This window comes from Poromitra crassiceps (genome assembly GCF_964638095.1).
Source record: "Poromitra crassiceps genome assembly, chromosome: 4".
NCBI lineage: Eukaryota > Metazoa > Chordata > Actinopteri > Beryciformes > Melamphaidae > Poromitra > Poromitra crassiceps.
In genome coordinates, this window is record NC_139626.1 from 24,595,441 (window position 1) to 24,617,951 (window position 22,511).

At 45.3% G+C, this 22,511-nt stretch overlaps 1 protein-coding gene across 3 annotated transcripts in view; it reads right to left on the minus strand.

Moving 5' to 3' along the window:
- LOC310776001 (integrin alpha-M-like) overlaps positions 1 to 22,511 on the minus strand; it is a 36,437-nt gene continuing 13,926 nt past the window's right edge. Inside the window, exons 16-30 of one of the 3 annotated variants that reach the window (XM_083636136.1) lie at positions 21,592 to 21,731; positions 21,322 to 21,482; positions 20,963 to 21,088; positions 18,183 to 18,256; positions 16,693 to 16,840; positions 15,139 to 15,246; positions 14,926 to 15,008; positions 7,053 to 7,145; positions 6,853 to 6,922; positions 6,658 to 6,756; positions 3,267 to 3,347; positions 2,373 to 2,483; positions 1,934 to 2,047; positions 1,742 to 1,852; positions 1 to 340 (exon numbers count right to left, since the gene is read on the minus strand). In XM_083636136.1, the coding sequence (XP_083492262.1) occupies positions 239 to 340; positions 1,742 to 1,852; positions 1,934 to 2,047; positions 2,373 to 2,483; positions 3,267 to 3,347; positions 6,658 to 6,756; positions 6,853 to 6,922; positions 7,053 to 7,145; positions 14,926 to 15,008; positions 15,139 to 15,246; positions 16,693 to 16,840; positions 18,183 to 18,256; positions 20,963 to 21,088; positions 21,322 to 21,482; positions 21,592 to 21,731 (1,621 nt within the window). In that variant the 3' untranslated portion in view covers positions 1 to 238. Of the gene's footprint in view, positions 341 to 1,741; positions 1,853 to 1,933; positions 2,048 to 2,372; positions 2,484 to 3,266; positions 3,348 to 6,657; positions 6,757 to 6,852; positions 6,923 to 7,052; positions 7,146 to 10,046; positions 10,138 to 14,925; positions 15,009 to 15,138; positions 15,247 to 16,692; positions 16,841 to 18,182; positions 18,257 to 20,962; positions 21,089 to 21,321; positions 21,483 to 21,591; positions 21,732 to 22,511 lie in introns of those variants that run through there. The other 2 variants (XM_083636137.1, XR_014552688.1) reach the window with 2 other exon arrangements.

Sequence of the window (22,511 nt, forward strand, 5' to 3'; positions counted from 1 at the left end):
TTCTTTAAGCAAAAGCAAGTAATGGTAAAATTAACCAAGAGATAACAACGGCAGTGTGATGTTGGATGTTGTGATGTTTGTGCTTGAGTATGGATCAATGTGGTGTGTTGAAGTTAACATGTTGTATGTAAGCACATAGAAGATAGTGCTGTAATCAGCACGCTACAGTAATCCTTTGAGTATAAGTAGTATAATAAGGAAATGGCAGGTGTCTGTGGGATGTCATCTGTCCTTGTGTTCATTGTTCTGCTGCTAGTGCCTCTCCATCTTCCCCAGGACCTTGTGCTTCTCCTGCATCTTTCTCCATCATCTGCTTGTAGTGACTCTTGAAAAACCCAGCCTGAGAGTAGGAAACACACCGTTACATGGAGAGAAAGGTAATGACAAACATCAATCTAGCATTGGAGCTACACAATAAATAAAAAAGTTATAAGTAAAATTATATAGTGCCTGGTGTAAGAGCGCACACTGTATTTCTCTCATGTAGAACATGAGAAAGAGTGTATACCGTAATTCCCCTATGCACTGTGCAATTGTGTTGTGCAAACACACCAGACGCGTATCCGATGCTGAAGCCACGCCTCACGGAGGCAGTTTCATTTTGGCGTCCTTGTTAAGAGGGGACACCGATCACACCTGGCGCAGCGCCTCGCCTCGTGACGCATGCACCGAGTTTCGGCGTCGGGTTTGACAAGTGGGGCGAGCGGCCACATGCAGCCAGGCATGAAGTCAATACAAGTTGTGACCGGCACGTGGCAAAACAGAGCAAGGTGTGGAGCAAAACAGAGTGCTTCTGGTGTGAATGGCAAGGCTCCTGCTCGATGCTTCCGTGACGCACTGCTTCTGAGATGCTTCTGGTGTGAACCAAGCGTTACACATGGCAATCAGTTATGAGCTGTCATTTCTCAGATTAAATGTCTGTCTGAAACTGTCACGTCAATTCAGGACCAGTCATTGATTAGATTAACTGTCAATCATAGCCACCATTGTGTGTGATTGGCTAAGGATTTTATGAGTGTCAGAGTGTTTGGGCTGTTGATTGGTTGACCTGGGTGAGAGGGCTCCCCTTACTGTGCAAAGCCGCCGCCATTTCACATGTGGGCTGGCTTTTGTGAGTGAGACATGGAGGATATGGTAGCCGCAAGTTCCGAGCAAAAGCATGGGAACATGTTGGTCATTGGAGACTAATTTTACCATGTGGCGTCAGGACTAAATGCTGAACTCGGATGGAGATATTATGATAATAGGGACTCTGACGCCGAACTTCAGTCGATGTTTCACCAGTATATGTGTAAAATAGCTGTTTGTCGTCGTTTTCGACGGCCCTTTCGCCTGTTGGGGTTTCAGCTCAACACCACAGCTGCTTCGAGGCACCGAGGGCCACAGAGGAGGACAGCCATGCTTTGCTGCCTGGCCTGGCACGAGGCACGACAGAGAGGGAGATACCGGCCAGAGCCCCTTAAAGGTCATTACTAAGCTATGGTCATCAATGTTAGCAGCAGCCCAAAGCAAAGTTACATTTAAGGTGGTCACTGGTCAGTCTTTGAGTGTGGCAAATGAAGGTACCCCAGACTAGAACGTAGCCAAAGTAATATGATATTAGATCAGATTAACACATTCAAAGTCATGCTGTAACAAAGCTGAACATCTAATAACAGACCCAAGAATGCCTTCATTGACCAATCAGAATTGATTATTCAACAAAACCATGTAATAACCTGAACTATCCACAGTGTGTTACCTTATATAAGCCAGCAGTGATCAAAGCCAGCAGAACCAGCCCTCCCAGGGATCCTCCAACGATCTCTTTGGTGAGGTCTGTTTCAATATACACTTCTACCTCTGCCTCGATCTAGGGGGTGGGAGTGACATTTGGATCAACATTCACATTCAGAATCTTAAACACTTACAAGTGAAAGAAATGTGTAATTACCCTTCTGACAGGGGGGTTATTTTGGGACCCTGTTGAAAAGAAGATGTACTGGTCTCTGTCGTACTCCAGAGTGGCTGTGCTGATCAGGAGGAATTTGGCAGACATAACTCCAATCTATGGGTTTGAGACAAAGGAGGAGATGAGCGCTAGTTTCTTTTAGAACAAACAAAAACAAAGTACAAAATAAAACAAACATAAATGACAGGGGAGGATCTTTCTCATAAACACTCAAATCTACACACATCTACATTCATATAGTCGTACGCACCCACATACAAACTCATTTATATATGTGTACCCACACCAACATGACCAGACTCCTCCCCACCTCTCCGTATGGAGCACTAGTTTCATTTGAAATTTAGGTCTGGAGATTTAACATTAACTTTTATCATAAATTAAATTTTAACATATTACAGATAGACTACACATTACTTACCTGTTCTATCCATCCAGAACTAAGATTGGCAGAGATATTGTAAATGTCGTGGTCATTTCTTCCCATGAACTTATTGCATTTGAACACTGAGCACCTGGCTACAGAGCAGTCCTGTGGATGAGATAAGAGGAAGAGAGGGAATAGATTTATTACTGAAAGCAGAAAGCAAAGAAAACTCTTAAGACAATGTAATGTAACTAGGCATCTCGCGCGATACGCACACTCGATTCATAGGCTTGCCGGCCGCGCGGGTTCACCCGTCTTGCAGTACGCTGAGCTAGCCCTGCAGCTCGCATACGCAGCTCGGTCACTGCACGGCCTCGCCTGCAGCTTGGCTGCTACGTGGCCTCGCCTGCTCTATTAGCGTGCGGGTGTGTGTGTGTTGCTCACAAAATGTTATTGCCCTTAAGTTTACATGCGCATGGGTGTGTGTGTGTGTGCCCCTTAAGTTTACATCAGTGCCTATGACATCATCAGTGATGTCATAAGATGATTGTGCTCTCATGACATCACTGATGACATCATCAGTCTCACTGTGTGTGTGTGTGTGTGTGTGTGTGTGTGTGTGTGTGTGTGTGTGTGTGCCCGCACGTTTGTGTGTACGTGCGTGCGTGCAGGGGTGTGTCTGTGCCCACTTGCTCTAAATCTTATGACATCAGTGATGATGTCATAAGATCATTTATGACATCACTGATGATGTCACAATGCCTCTTATGACATCACTGATGATGTCACAATGCCTATGACATCACTGATGACGTCACTTCCGGGACAAAAATTGAAAGATTGCCCACTTGCTCCCTTTTATAATAGATTGAATAGTTTTAGGAAATATGCCTGCATATGACCTGTTGCCATTTTTTCTAGGGCAAATTGTATGTGTAAAATATTTACCACTGTCTGCTTTTTCTTTAGCTGAGCCACAAAATCTGTGACAGTAGGTTCCTCATCTTGGTATATTTGGCAGCCTTGAATCTGAAATAGAGCAGGTTCATGTTAGCCCGACTGAGAATATGATGTGAACCCATAAGGGGATGGACATGGGATGCATGCTCCCCTGATAGCACAATATGTTATACACATACATGTAATTTAGGGACATTACATTACATTACATTACATTACGTCATTTGGCAGACGCTTTTATCCAAAGCGACTTACAATAACACACTTTTTGTCAGCAATAGAGCAATCAACTATGGAGCACAGTCTATGACAACTACAAATCCTGAAGGAACAGTGGTACGAGTTTTAGTTTAGGATTTTTTTTTTTTTTTTTTTTTTAAATAAAGAGAGAGAAAGAAGAGAGAGAAAGAAGTTAGATCAAGAAGGGCCCAGGTGGAGCCTGAAAAGGTGAGTCTTTAGTCTTTTCCGAAAGATCGGCAGTGATTCAGCAGTCCTGACCGAAGGTGGCAGCTCGTTCCACCATTGGGGTGCCAGGGAGGAGAAGAGTCGAGATCGGGATGAGCGACTTTTGAGCGCCCGTAGCGAAGGAGGAGCGAGGCGCCCTGCACTGGTAGAGGAGCGAAGGGAGCGGTGAGAGGTTTGGAACCTGACCTGCAGGTACAGGGGAGCTGACTGGTGTACTGCCCTGTAGGCCAGTACCAGTGTCTTGAATTTGATGCGAGCTGAGATGGGAAGCCATTGGAGGTCCCGGAAGAGGGGAGTGACATGAGAGAATTTGGACATGCAACCTAAGCTGTTTTTTGTTTCCAACCATCCCACTTATTCAAATGGAACAAAGAACAACTGCACCTACTCCTTCCCTTGGCTACCATTCTCTGGAACTGAGGCTTTCAAAGAAAAGAAGAAAAAACAGGAGGCCAGGTACAGTAATTTTCCAAATACCTGTGTAACTAAGGTAGCCTAATACTCAATGCTGCAGTGATTAGTTGATTAGTTTAGTTTATTTATCCTCTCAGAAATTGTCTTTCTGCGAGTTGGCAACAGTCAACAACCACAACAGGAAAAATATATTACAATTAATACAGACATTTGACAACAACAAAGTCCTCCACACATCAACATCCCTATCAATCAAAAATACAACAAAGTACAACAAATGCAAGTGACACATCTCATATTTACATTTAGGGCTGAGTGTATAAATGTAAAATTTATTTAAATTTAGTCTGGAGTTCACACTGCCAGAATTCGATAGTGACAACCAAATTTGTGAAAGAGTAAATTTGAATATGTCTGGGGCCAGGCCAAGATAGCAAAACAGGTAGGAACAACTGTAATGTTGAGGAAACAGACTGGAAAAAATGTGAGAATGTCTCACACTTTCCTCCGTCTCATTCAAAATAACAGTGATAATGTTATGTACAGTTTTGTGCTGTATGTAACGTAACAACTTGTTTTACAGTCCGGTTCTGGTACATACTACTCGGACTCAGATTCAGTACTCAATACCTAGAGTTCAGTTGTAGAATGTGTAGGTAGTGTGTCTATACTCATACTGTGTGTGTGTGTGTGTGTGTGTGTGTGTGTGTTTAACTATTTGACCCGCACCCGTTCTCAATATTGTCTTCAGTCGACCCTAACCCGCCCCGATAACCCGTTTGGAATTGACCTGCGCATCACTAGTACACAGTCCAAATTTTAAGCAAAAAGAAAAAGAAATTAAATTCAGCTCACAAAGACATAGGGCCCTATTCTCCCACAAGCCTTCGGCACTAAAACGGGCCTTAAACGCAAAAAAACGTGCCTTGCGCCTGTTTTGGGACGATATCAATATGGCTTTACGCTGCCAAATGCGCTTTAGGCCGAATGGGCGTGGCGCAGTCCCAGAATGGGCCAAAGTGGGCGTGTCGGCCTTAAATCTCGGCGTACTGATATCTTCGCACCTGCCGTAAATTTAGCGCTTTGCGCCTTTGAAAACCAGGCCTATTCAGTGCGCCAGTGCTCTTCTGCCTCTCCCCTGTCACCCTTCTCTGTCTCTCTCTGAAACCAGGCCTATTCAGTGCGCCAGTGCTCTTCTGCCTCTTCTCTGTCACCCTTCTCTCTCTCTCTCTGACTCCCTCGCTTAGACAGGCACAACACACTTCCCATATAGGAAAAATAAGTTGTAAGTTGTCTGGCCTGTCCCAGCATGCATTGTGCTTCTCCATTTCGCTACTAAATAGCAACCAAATGAGGCGAAATAGATATAAAAGGTCGATCTAAATTAATGTGTAATGGTAACACAACCTGCAATTGTACACATTTCAATATTGGACCAAATGAAACATCGAAATGAATACACCACCCTATGTGAAACATATATGTCCTCCTGGGCCTATATATATCTCTTGTCGATTTAACGTGATTTAGATAAGTGACAGCGGAACGCTTTCTACTGTCATGTGCTATACTGTGATGTCCGCTCCAATAACTTGGCCCTACTTCACATTTAGTTTTACAATAAAAACACATTTATGCAATGACTTTACATAATGTAGGGTATATTTATGTGCATCATTCTACCTGCAGCAGGGGAGAGAAAACGATATCGTTCTGGACAAACTTTCACCAATATAAAATTAATCTCATCATATAGGGATAGGCTATATTTTTCTATCCGATGCATTTAGAACATTCTTTTCACTTTGATCTTGCTATAGTGTAGCGTATTTACATGCTTGCAGTATTTAAACTGCAGTTAGATTGGTTTGAGAAGCATAATAATATGGAATAATAGCCTATAATAGAGACAGACAGACTGGATGAAGGGAGGGGGGGGGGGGCGGAGCGTTTGGCTTTCATCTGGTTTTGCGGGACCACTGGAATTGGAGCTAAAAAGGCAAGCGTGCGATTCGTTTATTGCAGTTATCCAATGAGCATGACGGTGCATAATTTTATGCTTAAAAGGCGTGGTTGTAATGCTTTAGGCTGCGTGTAGTGCCAGCACGACGATATCAAGTGCGCTGGTCCACGCCCACTGATTTGCGCTGCGCCAGGCGCTCGGCCTAGAAACAGCGCCGATGCAACGATAGGGGGCATAGTTTCAATTTTAAAAATCACTAACTGTTACCAGAAAAAGTCAGGCTGAAATTCAGATGCGGGCGCAAACGTGTTTACAACCATGCCATGGCTTCATTGGGCAGTGGCTACATGGACCAGACTTGTTTGCAAAACAAAATAATTGCTGATTTTGTTATTTTCATAGGATTTGTTGGCGGTAAGCAATGCAAAAAGAAACACCAGCCTTGTCCTTTAAACACTCACAACTATAACTGCATGAACAATATAGCCACACGAGACATGGAGGTTTTGGCAGCTTTGAGCTTCCACATTATGTCACCTGGATACTTGTAGGATCCACCCAGATGTCTTTGTCACCAAGCTTCACTGGCACCTTGAACACCACAGTCATATTGAGCGCTCTCAAACCATTTAACACCTGACAGGAGAGGGAGGACAAGGGGCAGATTAGTCAGTAATAAATCCCAGGCTGGATCAAGTCAATGAAGCTTAAAATCATTCTAAGATATTTTACCTTGATTGAATGTTGGACTGGTTTCTCCAAATTATTCTTTCCAAAACTGAAATTGGTGTAGCTGAGTGAACTGAAAACAAAAATGAATGTTTGGCACAAGACATTTTTTACATTCATTATGTAAAACAGTTTAATTTTAAAGTTCTTAAAGAAATGATCCATTGTATATGTTTCTAAAATAGAATAGGAAACGCACAAACCTTTCAATTGAAATTGAAGCAAAAATGCTGTATTTTACAGCAATTTCTTTCATTTTGTAAAGTTCACTTTCTTGGGAGTGCTCAACATTTCCACTAAAAGAGATGAGAAATGAATTTTAGAAATGCTCGCCTATTTGCCATCTTCCCAATACAGTAGTAAGACAAGAAGATAGATGTCCTTGTCTTCTCTGTGTGTGTGTAGTACTCTAGAAAAATAGCGACCCGCCCCTCCCGCTAGATAGCTTAGCAGCACAATGAATGGTAGTCATTGGTACTGGCTTATCCTGGGTCCAGACCTTTGAAGCCCCGCTCACGCCACAGTTGTGGAATTGGCTGTTCTTGATCTGGAAGGCTAGTACTGGCTAGCCTACCCCTATTAAGCCACCTACATTACACAGTCCAACAGCTCCAAAATGCTCTTATGTACATGTTGTGACTAGGGATGGGTATCGTTTCATATTTTTCGATACCGGTGCTAAAACGATACTTCTAAAACGGTACCGGTGCCTAAACGGTGCCTGAAACGGTACTTTAAAAAAAAGTTAAAGCATATTTAAACCTATTTTTTATTTAAAGAGGCTGTAAAGAGGATTTCAAACAATAATTGCATGTGTTATGCCCTAGAATGTTAGTGAAGGTGCGTGCAGCACCCGTTTCGGAGGCTTGGAGGGCGGATATTTCACTCAGCAGCTCGGGCATGGCACCTAAATGAGGTACCTAAATCTGGGTTGCAATTCGGTACCGGTAGTATTGGTTGTACAAGTACCGGTACCATATTGGTACCTTGTTTCGGTACCCAACCCTAGTTGTGACTCGTGCATTCACCACGAAATAATTATGAAATAATAATGCAAAATTACGAGACATTACGAGACAAAGACATAGCCGGAACTACTTTCCTGACAAAACCACTGGGCGCAGTGATTGTAGACAGTGCCTCAAAAGCCCCATGGCAGCTAGTCTGGCAGTAGCCAGCCATAGATAGATATCTACATCTGGGGCACAACTCTTAAAAAGTGGTTGAGGACCAAAACAAAATGCATCACAGATGAATTGACCAACCACGGAGCCAGACCCGGCGTCACGAGGGGGCGTGAGGGGGCGTCGCCCCCTCACCCAGACTACCCGCCCCCTCAGTCAAAACGTGGTCCGTTTACTCTTTTTTGTTTTTGTTTGTTTTCCCAGGATGGCGAAGGTTTTCTCAGGATGGCGAAGGTAGATTTTCTTTCGCCACCTGGGATTGGTTTGGGTTTTTTAGGCTCATGGGGAGCGATGATTGGTTGTGTGTACGCATGAGGCAGAGCCATGTAGCATGAGGATTACAGCGATTGGTTAAGTTAGGGTAAAATATCAGGGTAAGCCAATCAGAGGCAGAGTAGGGCGGGACATTATATGTTGGATCCGGCCTCGGGGAAACCGCCTCTTGTTGTAGGCTAGTTGATTAGGCTAGGCTACTGGAGACCCACTAGAGAAGAGAACCATATCCGCACTTTTTGAGTTATTTCGCCGCCATGGACATTAGAAAATGGTTAAAGAAGAACCCTCCGGCCGCGGCGCCTGCCGCGGCCCCACTGTCACGGGCCCGTGACCGTGAGTTTGAGGAAGAAGGCGAGCCTGGCGTGGCGAGGCTGGCGAGCAGCCTGGAGGCAGCTGCAGCAGCTTTACACCGGCGTCAGGTGGGCTACCCGGGCTCGATCACATTGTTCAGTCACTAGTGTGTTCTGTTGTTTTTGGCTTCACAACATGCTGCCTGTTTGCTGGATTGTTATTTCTACAGCCTACTACAGACTACTACAGGTAAGAGGCTGGTTATTCTATTTATTGCATTGTTGTTTGATGTTTGCGCTGCTGGTACACACGCTGTTATTGTTGTTATGAATGGATTTAATTTAAATATTGGTAAGCAGGCACGTCTTTGTGGCTGTGTCTGTAGCTTGTCTATAGCCTACTGTCAGCACCATGGACAGCAACGGGGCAGCCTGCACTCTGAGCGGCCGGCCGGGTCTCTCCACGCAGCCAGGTGGGACAACATAATTAGGCTATGTTCCCGCGGGTGTGTCAGTAGCGTCTATACTGTCTGTAATTGTTGAAAAGGAGCGTTAAAGCAGGCACATACTTGGTGGCTGTCAGGCTGTGTTAGTGTGTTTATAGTTTGTCTATTAACTATACGGCCTATTGTTGTAAAGCTGGCACTTGGTGGCAGTGTTTGTCTACTTGTCTGTAATGATCTCAAAGAGGAGAGGCTCTTTGGAAGAGCGTTATATTGGCATAAAAGGCACAATTACACGTCTCTATTAACAGGTCTGTAATCGCGAGTAAAACGGCTGACTTGATGCCTAGATAAGGCAACTGGTCTGCTCATGTTTTTCAAGCTGGGAATAGTGCGTTACGTTGTCGCCGCCCCCTCCTGGAATTCCAACGCCCCCTATACTGTAGTGGGCTGTAGCCGGGGCTGCACGGAGCTCCTTATTTGTGTGGGGTGGTACATTTTTAACGATGCACCAATGCAGACAGCCAGGCTTCCATTAGGCTACAGCCCAGCCAATCAGAGGCTTGCCACAACTTTTCTTGCGGCAAAACCCGTGAGACTACATTTGTAACTAACATTACGTCTGTCAACGTGGTGAATGCATGAGTCACAACATGTGAGCGTCTTGGCGCTTTTGGAATGTGTATTTGGTGACTTAACGTGGGTAGGCTAGCCAGGACCAATGACTACCATTCATTGAGCTACGCTAACCAGCAGGAGGTTGCTATATTTCTACTACACACACAGAGAAGAGAAGGGCACCTATCTTCTCGTCTTACTATCGGGAAGATTCAAAATTAAACACTTTATTGGCCATGTCAACAGAGTTGATTGGTGTGACGGATCTGGCTCTCAAAATAGGATCAAGCTCGTGTCTAGTCAATCCAAACCTGCCACAACAACACAGAACGTCTTTGCACAGAAACATCAAACAAGAAGTCCCAAAATGAATGGGAGCAGCCTACCCGCGACAGCTTGGGGTGATGACAGCTAGACAGCCCGGCTTGTATGGACAGCCCAGTCGATAGTGTGGAGGCCAGATTCAGGCAGCCTCCGCTCATAAGACGATTAGAAAGAAAAGTCTCACACACACACACTAACACGTGAAAACGAAGGGATCAATCCAAAACTGGAGAACAGGAGCCATACGTGGCTGGCTCAAATTAACACTGGGAGAGAGAGTCGCGCACCTGAAACGTCACGTCAAGTACTCTCATAAGCCACTCCCACTTCCTGTTTGACCCTCTGATGCAAAGACGTAAATTACAATATTATAAGTAAACAAAGGGGGTCCCTGACAATCACATGTCAATCACACATCACCCTGTGACAATTGGGATCTGTCTTAGTGAGCTCACATACATACAGTAGACAAGCACATAAAACCACTCACACGCTCTTTACACTTCCTGAAAGTTTCAGCCCGATCGCACGTAAAATGGTGTGGCCGAACAAAATTCTGCTCACTCTCTCACACACACACACACACACACACACACACACACACACACACACACACACTCGTACAAACAATTTGCAAAGTAAATCATTCCACAAAACATCAGCCCATTAAATACTACAAGGCTATAAACACCATAAGGGGGGGTTACCAGCAACAGACTAGATAGTGTTTAAAGTGCGATGTAGGCCTATTGGAAAGTGCATAAATGCATAGAAAAATAGAATGTCTTATTGTGAGAGGGGTCCCTTAAAGGGATACACCACTTTTTTGGAAGTTTAGCTCATTTGCCACATCCCCCCCACATAACCATAACAGCCTGCTCTCCGAGCAGGCTGTTGGCTGGTTCGTAAATTACCTTTCAGATAGGACACAGTGTGTTAAATTTGATGGTACCTCCTCCAGTGTACTACATGTTGTGTCATGGGTCCCCCAGGGCTCAGTTTTAGGTCCACTTTTGTTCACTATCTATGTTAATAACCTGGGTCAAAATGTCCCAAATGCACAGTTTCATTTTTATGCCGACGATACTGTCATTTATTGCTGTGGTGCCACCCTTGCTCAATCACTTGAGTATTTGCAGTCCGCTTTTGGTATTGTTGAGTCACGATTGTTCAATCTGAAACTTGTGTTAAATGTGACCAAAACTAAATTGATGTTGTTTTCTAATGCTAGAAAGACATTAGATTATCTTCCAAAAATCGTAACCTTGCAGGGCAGTCTGATCGAACTAGTGTCTCAATACAAATATCTAGGTATTTTAATTGATGAACGTTTAACTTTTAAAACCCACATTGAAAACCTAGTTAAGAAGTTGAAGCTTAAAGGAGGACTTACCCCCTAGATATGTATTAGAACAGTGATTTGAAAATACCTATGGAAAAAACCAAGAAATGACATATGCTCTTGTCTATACTGGACTCTTTGGCTGTGTTGAAGTCCAGATTTTTTTTCGGAAATCGACGCCATTACAGTTTGCCTATTGCCTCAAAAATAATTTATTTGAGAGGGGCCATATCTGTATAAATATCAACAATTAGCCAACGCTGGTGGCCTGTATGGAAAGAGCTTTGCTCAAAATGGTTGAAAGTTATATCAATTTGGTAATTCAGTGGCGAACTAGAAATTTAATTATTTTTCTGCATGTAACTCTATGGCAGTGTGTTGAACTACGTTACGAGAGCAAAGTGGCATGGGCTCGTTACAGCAGCACACCGCACAATACGACAAACCCCCCGTTCTGGGGTAACACAATGCGAGATTTCTCTACGTCATTCCCTCGTCCAAGTTGCCATATAGTCCCTTTTTCATTTTAGTTTGGGGGCTTTTCGTGATTGTTGTTAAAAGTTGTGCAAAAGTTTTTTCCTCTCAGCGCAGTGCAGGCTGCCTGCGCCTCCTCCCTCCTGCCAGACCCCGGCTGGCGAAACAGCCTGTTGCATGCATGGGGCGCTTGTAACCTCACGGAGCAACAAACAAACAGACAGAAATAGCTGGTGTGCGATTTAGAGAATACAGTCTGAGATTGGGTACAGGATTGAGGGAATCCCGCATCTGTTTGCGAAGGTGCGACTGGACAGGACGCTTTTCACAGACGGGCACAGTAGTCGTAGTCTGGGCACCTTCCACCCCGCTTTTTGTCATGGGGGCGTAAACCCCGGACCCAGAATTAACACCGGATGGCAATGCGCCTAACAACGTCTTTGTTGCCGTTAGCTTGAAGCGGTGATGTTACCTAAACTAGAGTCTGATCAAAACAAAGCTAGCGTTACATAAAACAAAACGTTTATGCAATATGGCATCTCCGCCACCACCGCCTGACACACCGGTCAAAACGGTGAAAGAGGATTCTGATACTTGGGTCAAATTGTCAAGTTAACGTGAAAGTTGACCTTCTCCTCCGCGCATTCAGTATGTCCAAAATCATTACCGATATAATCTCAGTAGGAGGGATGCAGGGAAATGATAGTAGCCGATGTGTTTAGAGAAGCTTTGTCACGTTGTCACGTCGTAGTATAGCGTTATATTTTACATGTGCGCTAAACTGCGACCATATTTAGACGTTTTTGTTTTCTTGTGTTCAGACATAGGTTTATAGATGTTATTTATTTACCTTGACAGTTTCGACGAGTCAAACTCTCGTCTTCTTCAGAAGCAGTCGCACTGACAGCTGGGTAAGACGATGTGCCCGGCGGGGCTGTTGGATCTGTCAGTCCGGCCACGACACGTCATAGTGGGCGTGGCCGGCCTGGCAGACCTGGCAGCTCAGCTGGGCACACCGCCAGTTGCTGAAAAGCAACTGGTTGACACGTCTTACCCAGCTGTCAGTGCGACTGCTTCTGAAGAAGACGAGAGTTTGACTCGTCGAAACTGTCAAGGTAAATAAATAACATCTATAAACCTATGTCTGAACACAAGAAAACAAAAACGTCTATGTACAAATGAAGACATGATGAACATCATTGCGACCATATTTGTTTGCGGAAATATCAGACTGCTCTCTCTACTCTCAGAGCACAGAGAGCTCTGCTCTGCTGCGCGCGCCCGCGGAGCTTGGAGCTAGTGCATGAGGTTTACAGTAGGACTCTCTCCCGCCTCGCTGGGCTGGAGACAGCTGCTTCCAACTCGGACTGATAATATATACATCATCATTCGAGCTTATTCAGGTAAGATATTAATAAAGTAGTGACACATTCAGCGGGAAACTAACTATAATTAAGACATGTGCCAACTTTGACGACGTTTGGTTCAGTATTTTAAGAGCAAACTTCAATAGGAATAGGCTTGGAGTTCTGAGGAGCCGAAAGGGTACAGGGGGGGTAAGGGAGTAATTATCTTGAAATCCCATAGTCTTTGGGAACACCGTGACGTAACGACGTGTCAAATATCCCATTCATTTGAGAAAAAAAAAAAAAGCAGTCTTTGACCCTAAGAGGGCGCTTATGCCAGATATGCTGCTGAAAAATGATACAAATGGTAAAATGGCAACAGTTTGGTGTCAAATGTGGAAATTCTGACCAGAATTCTTCACACATCACCCCCAAAGTCATATATATTGGTTAAAAGCTGAAAAAAAGTGTTTTGGAGGTAAGTCCTCCTTTAAGCTAGGTTTCTATTTTAGAAATAAATCCTGTTTTTCCTATTTCGCCAGGAAAAAACTGATAGAAGTTACTTTTCTTCCCCTGCTTGACTATGGCGATCTGCTGTACATGCATGCCTCTTCCCAATGCTTGCATCGCCTGGATACTGTGTACCACAGTGCTCTGAGGTTTGTGACAGGCTGCAAAGCTCTCACACACCACTGCACCCTGTACGCCAGAGTTCAGTGGCCCTCATTGGCCCTGCGCAGACTTACTTACTGGTACACTTTTATCTACAAGTCCATCCTTGGTCTGCTTCCCTCTTACCTTTGTAGGTATATCACCACAAAAACTAGTAACTACTGTCTGCGCTCAAGTGACACCCTCTTACTGTCCGTCCCCAAGGTTCGCACTGAGCTTGGCAAGCAGGCCTTTATGTTCTCTGCCCCTGCAGCTTGGAACCACTTGCAGAGAGACTTGCAGCTAGCTGAGCTGGTCCCCATTAGCACTTTTAAAAATCTAGTGAAGGGTTTGATAGATTCAAATGGAGGTTGTGAGTGCTTCCAAAGGTAGGCCCGTCTCCTTCTAATTCTAGTCATAGGATTCTGCGAGCTGCTACTTTTAGTTTTGTTTTATTGTGCTTTGTTTCATGTTTTGACTTATGTGTTTTAATGTTTCCTTATGTGCTGTTTGTGTGTTCCTGTCTGCCTTTTAGGCTTTTGAGTCTGCAGTTTGTCACTGTATGCTTTGACCTATGTGCTTTTTAATATTTGATTGTGTGTGTTGTTGAAACTATTGCTGCTATCTTGGCCAGGGCTCCCTCGAAAAAGAGATCTTGTCATCTCAATGGGACTCACCTGGTTAAATAAAGGTTTAATAAAAAATAAAAAATAAAACCATGCCTTACCGGCACTGTCCACTCAGTTTACAGTGAGCTACAGTCGTGAAGCTAGTAATTATCACCATAGAATGGAGGCTAATGGTACAGCTGTTAAAAATCTGCCAAAACACACATCTCACGACGCCAAAATACATGTGCTTCGGGTACTCACCACACGATGAAATATTAATCCAAAATGCACATAATTGGTCTTTTTGGAAGGAAAAGAGGTAGCCGGCACTACTTTCCAAACATGGCCACCGACCTCTTTTCCTTCCTGCCTTTAAGAAATGGCAATAGGAAGCACACACAGTTACAATGCAGACACACACACACACACACACACACACACACACACACACACACACACACACACACACACACACACACACAGTTTGTAGTGTTTCAGATTTCCAGATGAATAGTACCTCGTGGCATTTGCAGTAATATGGATCTTCCTGTCAAGTTGACTGTTGCTGTCTAGTATCCCATAGGAGACGATGAAGAGGGCCTAGAATGAAACAGATGAGAGGATTTTATTTGTTCACTCAAAATTCTTGTAATCACAGCGCCTCCTGTGTTGGTTAACAGTCACTGCAGCAGTGTGAGACCTGAAGAAAGGCTTGGGCCAAAGGACGAACCTTGGTGTTGCTTTTGAAAATAGGCTTGTCAATGGTACAGTCAGTCTTTCCCCGTGTTAAACCGTCTTCACTGTCTACAGAGTTGCATTCGACTCTTCCAACTCTTCCCTTTATGAAAATGAAGAAAACAAAACAATCAATCAACCTTCTAAACATGCACTGAAATCCGGATTATTACCAGCTGCTGGCTGGTTGGCCTGCATGTTTAGAAACAATTATCCGCCTTATCCGCAAGTGCGGATCATTACCATCTGAGCCCATTGGACAGGATCCGCATCATTGGCAAAATGGCTGATCATGTCTGAGTGGGCGGGTGGTTAAATGGCACTTTACAAACCATTAATGTCCCTGTGCTATTTAATAATTTCATGAATGGACGTGAGGTCTCCAGACCATATTTCAAGCAGAAGGCCACTCATGCATAATCCGATCATCCCCTGACGTCAGTCAAGTTCTAGCATAACGTGGTCAGTCAAAGTCCTAGTATGACGTCTGCTATGACGTCAAATATGACGTCAGTTAATCCTCATATATATAGCAAGGGTTCTACGCCACCTCTCTCTCTCTGGCCGATCATAGCAGCAGCTAGCTTCACGGCAGTCCATCTCCCTTGAAGCCGTCCTCCGAAGCGTTGTTTTGCCCCACCCACCTCCCCAGTCCGCCACCAACGAGTCTTGACTCCTGATCCCCCACGGGGGGGGGGATCTCCTAGCCTATGCAGGTGCCCTCCTCTTGCCTCAAGAGCAGCGCCACTGGCCAATGGAGTCATGCCCAGCCTATGCAGGTGCCCTCCTCTTGCCTCAAGAGCAGCGCCACTGGCCAATGGAGTCATGCGCCAAAGTATTTGCCATGCATGCCGATTGCTAAATAAAGTTTGTCAAATCCTACCAACTGGCCTCTCATGATTGAAGTAGTTACATGGCTGTATTATTTGGAAGAGAGCCAAATTAGGTGAGTAAACAAGTAAAAGTTGAATCGTTTCTTTCCCCCCATCTGCCAGTTTGAAAATGCAACAAGGAGATGATAGCCTACTACTTACTGCATTAGGCTATTGGGTGATAAGTGCCCGCTAACATTCATGTAGCATATTAATTAATTAATCGTTCACGCAATCGCTTATATCAACAAATTAAACTAGCAAACTCAAGGTTTCCTCAAGTGCTGCAAACGGCTTGAATGGTTTCTTTTCCTCCTGACCTGTCTGTCTTGTCGGCCTATGTGAAAATGCAAGAGGGTGATAGTGTTGCATCAGCCTATATCGAGACATTTAGCCTAACTTTTGTGGGGAGAAATAAATTGAAAACTAGTCAGATATGACTTGAATGCCACTTGTAAAATCATCCACAGTTTAACGTTAGTGCGACCACTATTCTGACTGGTGGATTTTGGGCGATGTAACAAAGGCAAGCGCTCACTTTTTTTGGCACATTGCCACCCCACATTATCACCTGAATGCGTCGGAATGCATCGGGAACTTCACAGTGAGACACGTGCCTTATGGAGTAGTGGAGAAAAGATGACGCTGAAACTGATTCATACTGATTCATACATTACCTGCAGTGATAATGCTGTGAACTTCCTGTACGAGAGCTCAGCTGGGTATGTGAGAATGACGCGACTGTTGTAAGAGTTTTCCTCTGTGTTCTCCACTGACAGGGTGACGTTCAACAATTCATCAATGCCCACTTTAACCACTGAAGATCTGACAAGATGATATGAGAAAAGAGACGAGTGAAACATGTCACCCTCCACAATTAAGGCTGGCACCCTTTGGGCCAATCAGTAACAAAATGAATCTTCTCTCCAAGGTTCAAGTTCACAGTTTTGACCTTTATGTTATGTTACAAATACATACTTCAGCATGCACATCAGTGATGTTAACTGGGGTCGTAAGGTGTTTCGGGTCTGTCGAACATCATACACCCTCGCCCAGTAGACCCAGCCGAGGCCGATTAAGACCCCGACCCGCAGCCTAGAAGCAGCCACTCACGGATCAGCCCTCCTACGCTGTCTGCAACGTTGCCCGCGGAAGGGCCGATCATGCCCAATCCGCTGCAATAGAGCTAGTGCTCCATCGCAGCATTGCAAGACCCTTCGGTGCATGGGGGCTCTAAGGCGCTGTGGGTTGTCTCCCGGCCGCTCTCCTCCTTCGTCTCACCAGGCCCTCCCGGGGCAAAGGCATCCAGAGGCAGAGAGGATGCCTCAAGAAGGCCTATGCGTTGCACGTCATTCGGCTGCGCCGACCACCTCGCTCTCTAGCCTGAAGGACCCCAGGCCGCGCCGATATTTACACAGATTTTCAGGAGGCTAATCCGTAGCGTTTGTGGATTACAATACCAATCATCTTATCCTTTAAATGAGTATTATATTAAAAACAAATCCCCCCCCGTACAGTTGTTATGAATGGTGAAATTAGCTATATAGACCAAAACCAATATTTTATTTAAAATGTTTATAGAACAATAATACAGACACTTGACACCTGTCACCACGTGGTGAGACAGGAGGGTAGATTTTGTGCAATTTATGCTTGGAGAAGTGAAGATGGTGAGCAACTTTAAAAAAAGACGGGCATTTTAACATGATGGGGGGTGAACTCTTTTGGAGCCAGCCTCAAGTGGCCATTCAAGGAACTACAGCTTTCAGTATCTTTTTGCTAGCCTGGGTAAACCCAGCCCCCACGTGACCTGCTCTCAGAGTTCCCAGTCACTCGTGAGCAGGGTAAGCCTGAGAGCAGGTCACTGGGGGCTGGGTTTACCCAGGCTATCTTTTTGCGGCTTCCTCTGTAAAAGCTCAAGCTTGCCGCCTGTACAAAATGCATCATCCCGGCAAGCTTTGTCAAAATTGGACCAGTGGTGTCTGAGATAAAATATGGGCTGCTTGGGCCAATCAGTGTGATGTTTTGTCCCAAATGTATCATGCTTCCAAGTTTCATCAGAATGAGACAATTAATCACCCATCAGGCTTATCAGTGTCATTTTTTAAATGCCAGAACACAGAGCTACAATGTATCATCCTTCCTCTACACAGCCCAACCCTCTCACCTGGTGAAGTTGAAATCCACTTTAAGCTTATCAACACATTTGCCATCAGCGCCACAGTTGATCTCAAACTCCAACTGTGATACAGGGGATGAAGTCAACCATGTGAATACAAATGGTCTGTAGCAAACAATAAACAGCCAACATTGACTTGTTAAAGGATAAAACTGCCTACTGTCATACATAAATGGAATTAGCATTGAAGTTCGTTTTAAAAGATTTCTGGCAAATACTTAAATTAGTTTACTTAAACTAAGTTTTACATTGTCTCATCAGTACGTGTCTTGGGCCCGTGAAACTCATCAAAAACTCACTAAATAGTGTAAAACACACAGCCTTTAAATAAAAAATGTAATTGTTTTTCTGAATTCCACAGAACTTGTAAAAGATGTAATAATAAATAATTCGTTTATTTTATATAGCGCTTTTCAAGATGCAAAATTGCGATATTTCTACAACTTCGACAATGTACAATTGCAACTTGTAGGCGTTTCCATTGAAATTGAGTTTGAGTGACGGCGCACACACCTGAACGCAATTCCCCGTTACCAGCAGCTGCCACAGTGATTACGCACGGGGATCTGCCCCATATCCCGTCCCATGCATGCTCAAATCCAACCAATGGTCAATGCAAATCACAACATGAAGTTACAACGCATATAAACGAGCCTGATTATCAATTCAAAAGAAAATGAGTGGCAACTGGCTGCGGTGAATGCAGTGAGCGCGACAGGCAGAGGAAAAAGGAGGGTGATGGTTTGGAGGAGGTGGTCAGGGGTAGGGGAGGTTGTAAGCTTGGGAGAACAGATAGGTTTTAAGTCGGGTTTTGAAAGTGGGGAGTGAGGGAGAGTCTCGGACGGTCTGGGGGAGGGAGTTCCAAATTCGGGGTGCGGCGCGGGAGAAAGCACGGTCACCAAAGTTTTTGAGTCTGGATGGGGGGATGATGAGGGTGGTAGTAGAAGAGGACCAGAGTGTACGCGAGGGGCGATGGGAGATGAGGAGGTCAGTCAGGTAGGGGGGGGCTAGGCTGTGGAGGGCTTTCAAGGTGAGGAGTAATAGTTTGAAGTCGATATGTTGCTTGACGGGGAGCCAGTGGAGAGAGTGGAGGACAGGGGTGATGTGATCGCGGGACCGGGTGTGAGTGAGCAGGCGGGCGGCTGAGTTTTGGACCATCTGGAGTCTATGGAGGGAACGGGAGGTGATGCCGGTGAGGAGGGAGTTGCAGTAGTCGAGGCGGGAGGAGATGAAGGCATGGATGAGGGATTGAGCAGCAGGGGGGGAGAGGCAGTGTCTGACTTTGGCGATATTGCGGAGATGGAAATATGAGGTTTTAACAACAGAGCTGACGTGGGGATCGAAGGAGAGGGTGGGGTCCAGGATGAAACCAAGGTTGCGAGCCAGGGGGGAGGGGGTGATGGTGGAGTCGTCAATGGTGAGGGTGATGGGTCCGGTTTTATTGAGGGTGGATTTGGTGCCAATGAGGAGGAGTTCAGTTTTGTCACTGTTAGCCAGGTTAGCCAGGTTTTTATTGCAGATATGCAGTTTTCGATGTGGGTGAGGGGTGGGTTCTGGAGGGATTTGGTGGTAATGTAGAGCTGAGTGTCGTCGGCGTAGCAGTGGAAGTCCAGGTTGAATTGACGGATGATGTGACCAAGGGAGAGTATATAACAGATGAAGAGCAGGGGGCCAAGGACTGAGCCCTGGGGGACCCCCTGCAAAACAGAGGAGAGGGTGGAGGAGTGACCGGAGAGGGAGATGAACTGTTGTCTGTCGGTGAGGTATGAGGTGAGCCAGTCCAGTGCGGTGCCCTCAACACCCAGTTGGCGCAGCCTTTGGAGGAGGATGGAGTGGTTCACAGTGTCAAAGGCTGCGCTCAGGTCGAGTAGAACTAGGATGTTGAGGGCACCAGAGTCAGCGGAGGTGAGGAGGTTGTTGATGACTTTGGAGAGGGCGGTTTCGGTGCTGTGGTAGGGACGGAAGCCAGACTGTAGGGGTTCGTAGAGGTTGTGGGAGTGAAGGTGGATGGCGACGATGCGCTCGAGGGTTTTGGAGAGGAATGGCAGGTTGGAGATGGGGCGGTAGTTGGAGAGGTTGGCGGGGTCGAGGGTGGGCTTTTTGAGGATGGCGGTGATGGCAGCGAGTTTGTAGACAGAGGGGACGTGACCTTGGGAGAGTGACTGATTGAAAAGGGCAGTGAGGTGGGGGATGAGGGCGGGGAGGCAGGCCTTGGTCAGGGGGGTGGGGAGGAGGTCGATGGAGCAGGTGGAAGACTTGGAGGCGGTGAAAATGTCGGTGATGAGGGAGGAGTCAACAGGGGAGAAGGCAGTGAGGGAGGGGGGAGGTCAGGGGGAGGGAAGATGATAGTGGGGGGGGGAGGGGCGGAGGGGTTGGCGATGGAGGCAGTCAGGGAGGAGTGGATTTTGGAGATTTTGCTGTTGAAGGCGTGGAGAAATGAGTTGCAGAGTTCAGGGGAGGAGAGTGTGTTATTGTCCGGGGGTTGGAGGAGCTTTTGGAGAAGAGAGTGCGGGGGTTCCTGTTGGTGCTGTTGATGAGGGTGGAGAAGTAGGCAGATTTGGCGGCTAGCAGTGCATCACGGTAGGAGGAGAGGTGCTGTTTTATGTATCATAAAGTTGTAAAATATGTACTGTATGTATGTAACACAGCCAGGGCATACATGGCCTTCTGATGACATGCAATGTAACAGAAAGCTATTTATTTTATATTAATCAATACATTCAGTTTATGAAAACAAATAAATAAATGCATCACCCGTAAAAACTTACAGGATGGTTGGTTTTGGTCAGAGCCTGCTGGGCAAGACTTGGCTTGAGCCTCTCCACAGAAGGTATACCCTCAAAGGTGAATCTAAGCTCATTAGAAAGTTCATTGAGAACATCTTCTGGACAAGCCTGTAACAAGAAAGCACTGTGATGGAAAAACTATCAGCGCTGTACAGAACAAAATTTTGATTTTTCAGTAATGCTACATTACTGTCAGTATTGGGACAGGCTCTGGACAGCAGATCACACAGCTGCCCCTAAGGGTCCTGTTGTTGCTGTAGTTCATACTGAACTACTATTAGTAAGTTCATGTAATGTTACTCAAAACCCAACAGAAACAAACTGCCATATAAACAACACACCTCAATGAAGAAGCTATGATTAAAGCATCGTTGCTGTTTGAGGTCAAGAGTAAAAGAGTTGGTCTTCTCTCGTTGTTTCCGATCGATGTCCATTGAAGCTCGGTGGTTTGGGGGCTTGCGGGTGAAATCCAGTGTGAAAGTATAATTAATCGTTGCTTGAGCTGGAACAGATTAAAGTTTCATTAAAGGGTTAACATCATACATAATGTAAATATTCAGATAGAGAGAAAATGGCTCAGTGGTTTATAAAAAGTAAGGAAGGTCACAAACCTGTCTGTACTTGTGAGTGTGGCGTCATGGTAAAGCAGATTTCAGCTGTGTTCCTCAAGGGATTTGAGCAGTCCTCGTTGTTAGGAATTTTGGTTGGGTTGAATGACACTTGTGCTTTTACCATTACTATAGGCTGTGATCTGGAAGTGGGCAGAACAGAGGAAGCAAACTTTAGCCAAATATATGAATAATAATTTCCAAGTGAAGGAGTTTGGGGTCTTGTTCTCAAGTCAGGCGACAATGGTGTGGGAGATGGGCCAGAGAATCAGAGCAACGGGAGGGGAATTGCATTCGCTTTGCTGCACCGTTGTGACGAAAAGAGAGCTGAGCCAGAAGGCAAAGCTCTCGATCTACCGTAACAACGCACGTCACCATTTGTGCCAAAGAGCTTAGAGATTGATAAGAACCGAAGATATTTTTTTCCACTTATGTTCCAATGCAAGATAATAAGACTGCAGGCGCTGTTGTAAAAGAAGCAGAAGAGTGTCTCTTCCTGTCTTCAGTATACTCTTTGTCTGCGATAAAACGGAAGTAGCAACCATACTGTTTATCTCCGTGAAAACATTACTTTAGAAGGCAAAATATCGCTTATTGTCAACAAAACGGCCAACAGATATCAAAGCTGTTTAAACATTACTATCACACTGTTTTGAGCCTGGTAAACACTTAGCAAATGTAGCAGCTAACGGCTAACTGTTAGCTAACAGCAGATGGTATTTACTGTAAATATTGCATTTCTCTAGGACACGTCACTCGTTAGACGCGCGCTGGATTCCTAGGCTCGCCCGCCGCGCTGGCTCACATACGCAGCTCAGCCACTGCGTGGCCTCGCCCGCAGCTCGGCTGCTGCGTGGCCTCGCCTGCCCTATTGGCATGCACACACAGCGAGCAATTGCTCAACTTCGCATTACTGAAGACAT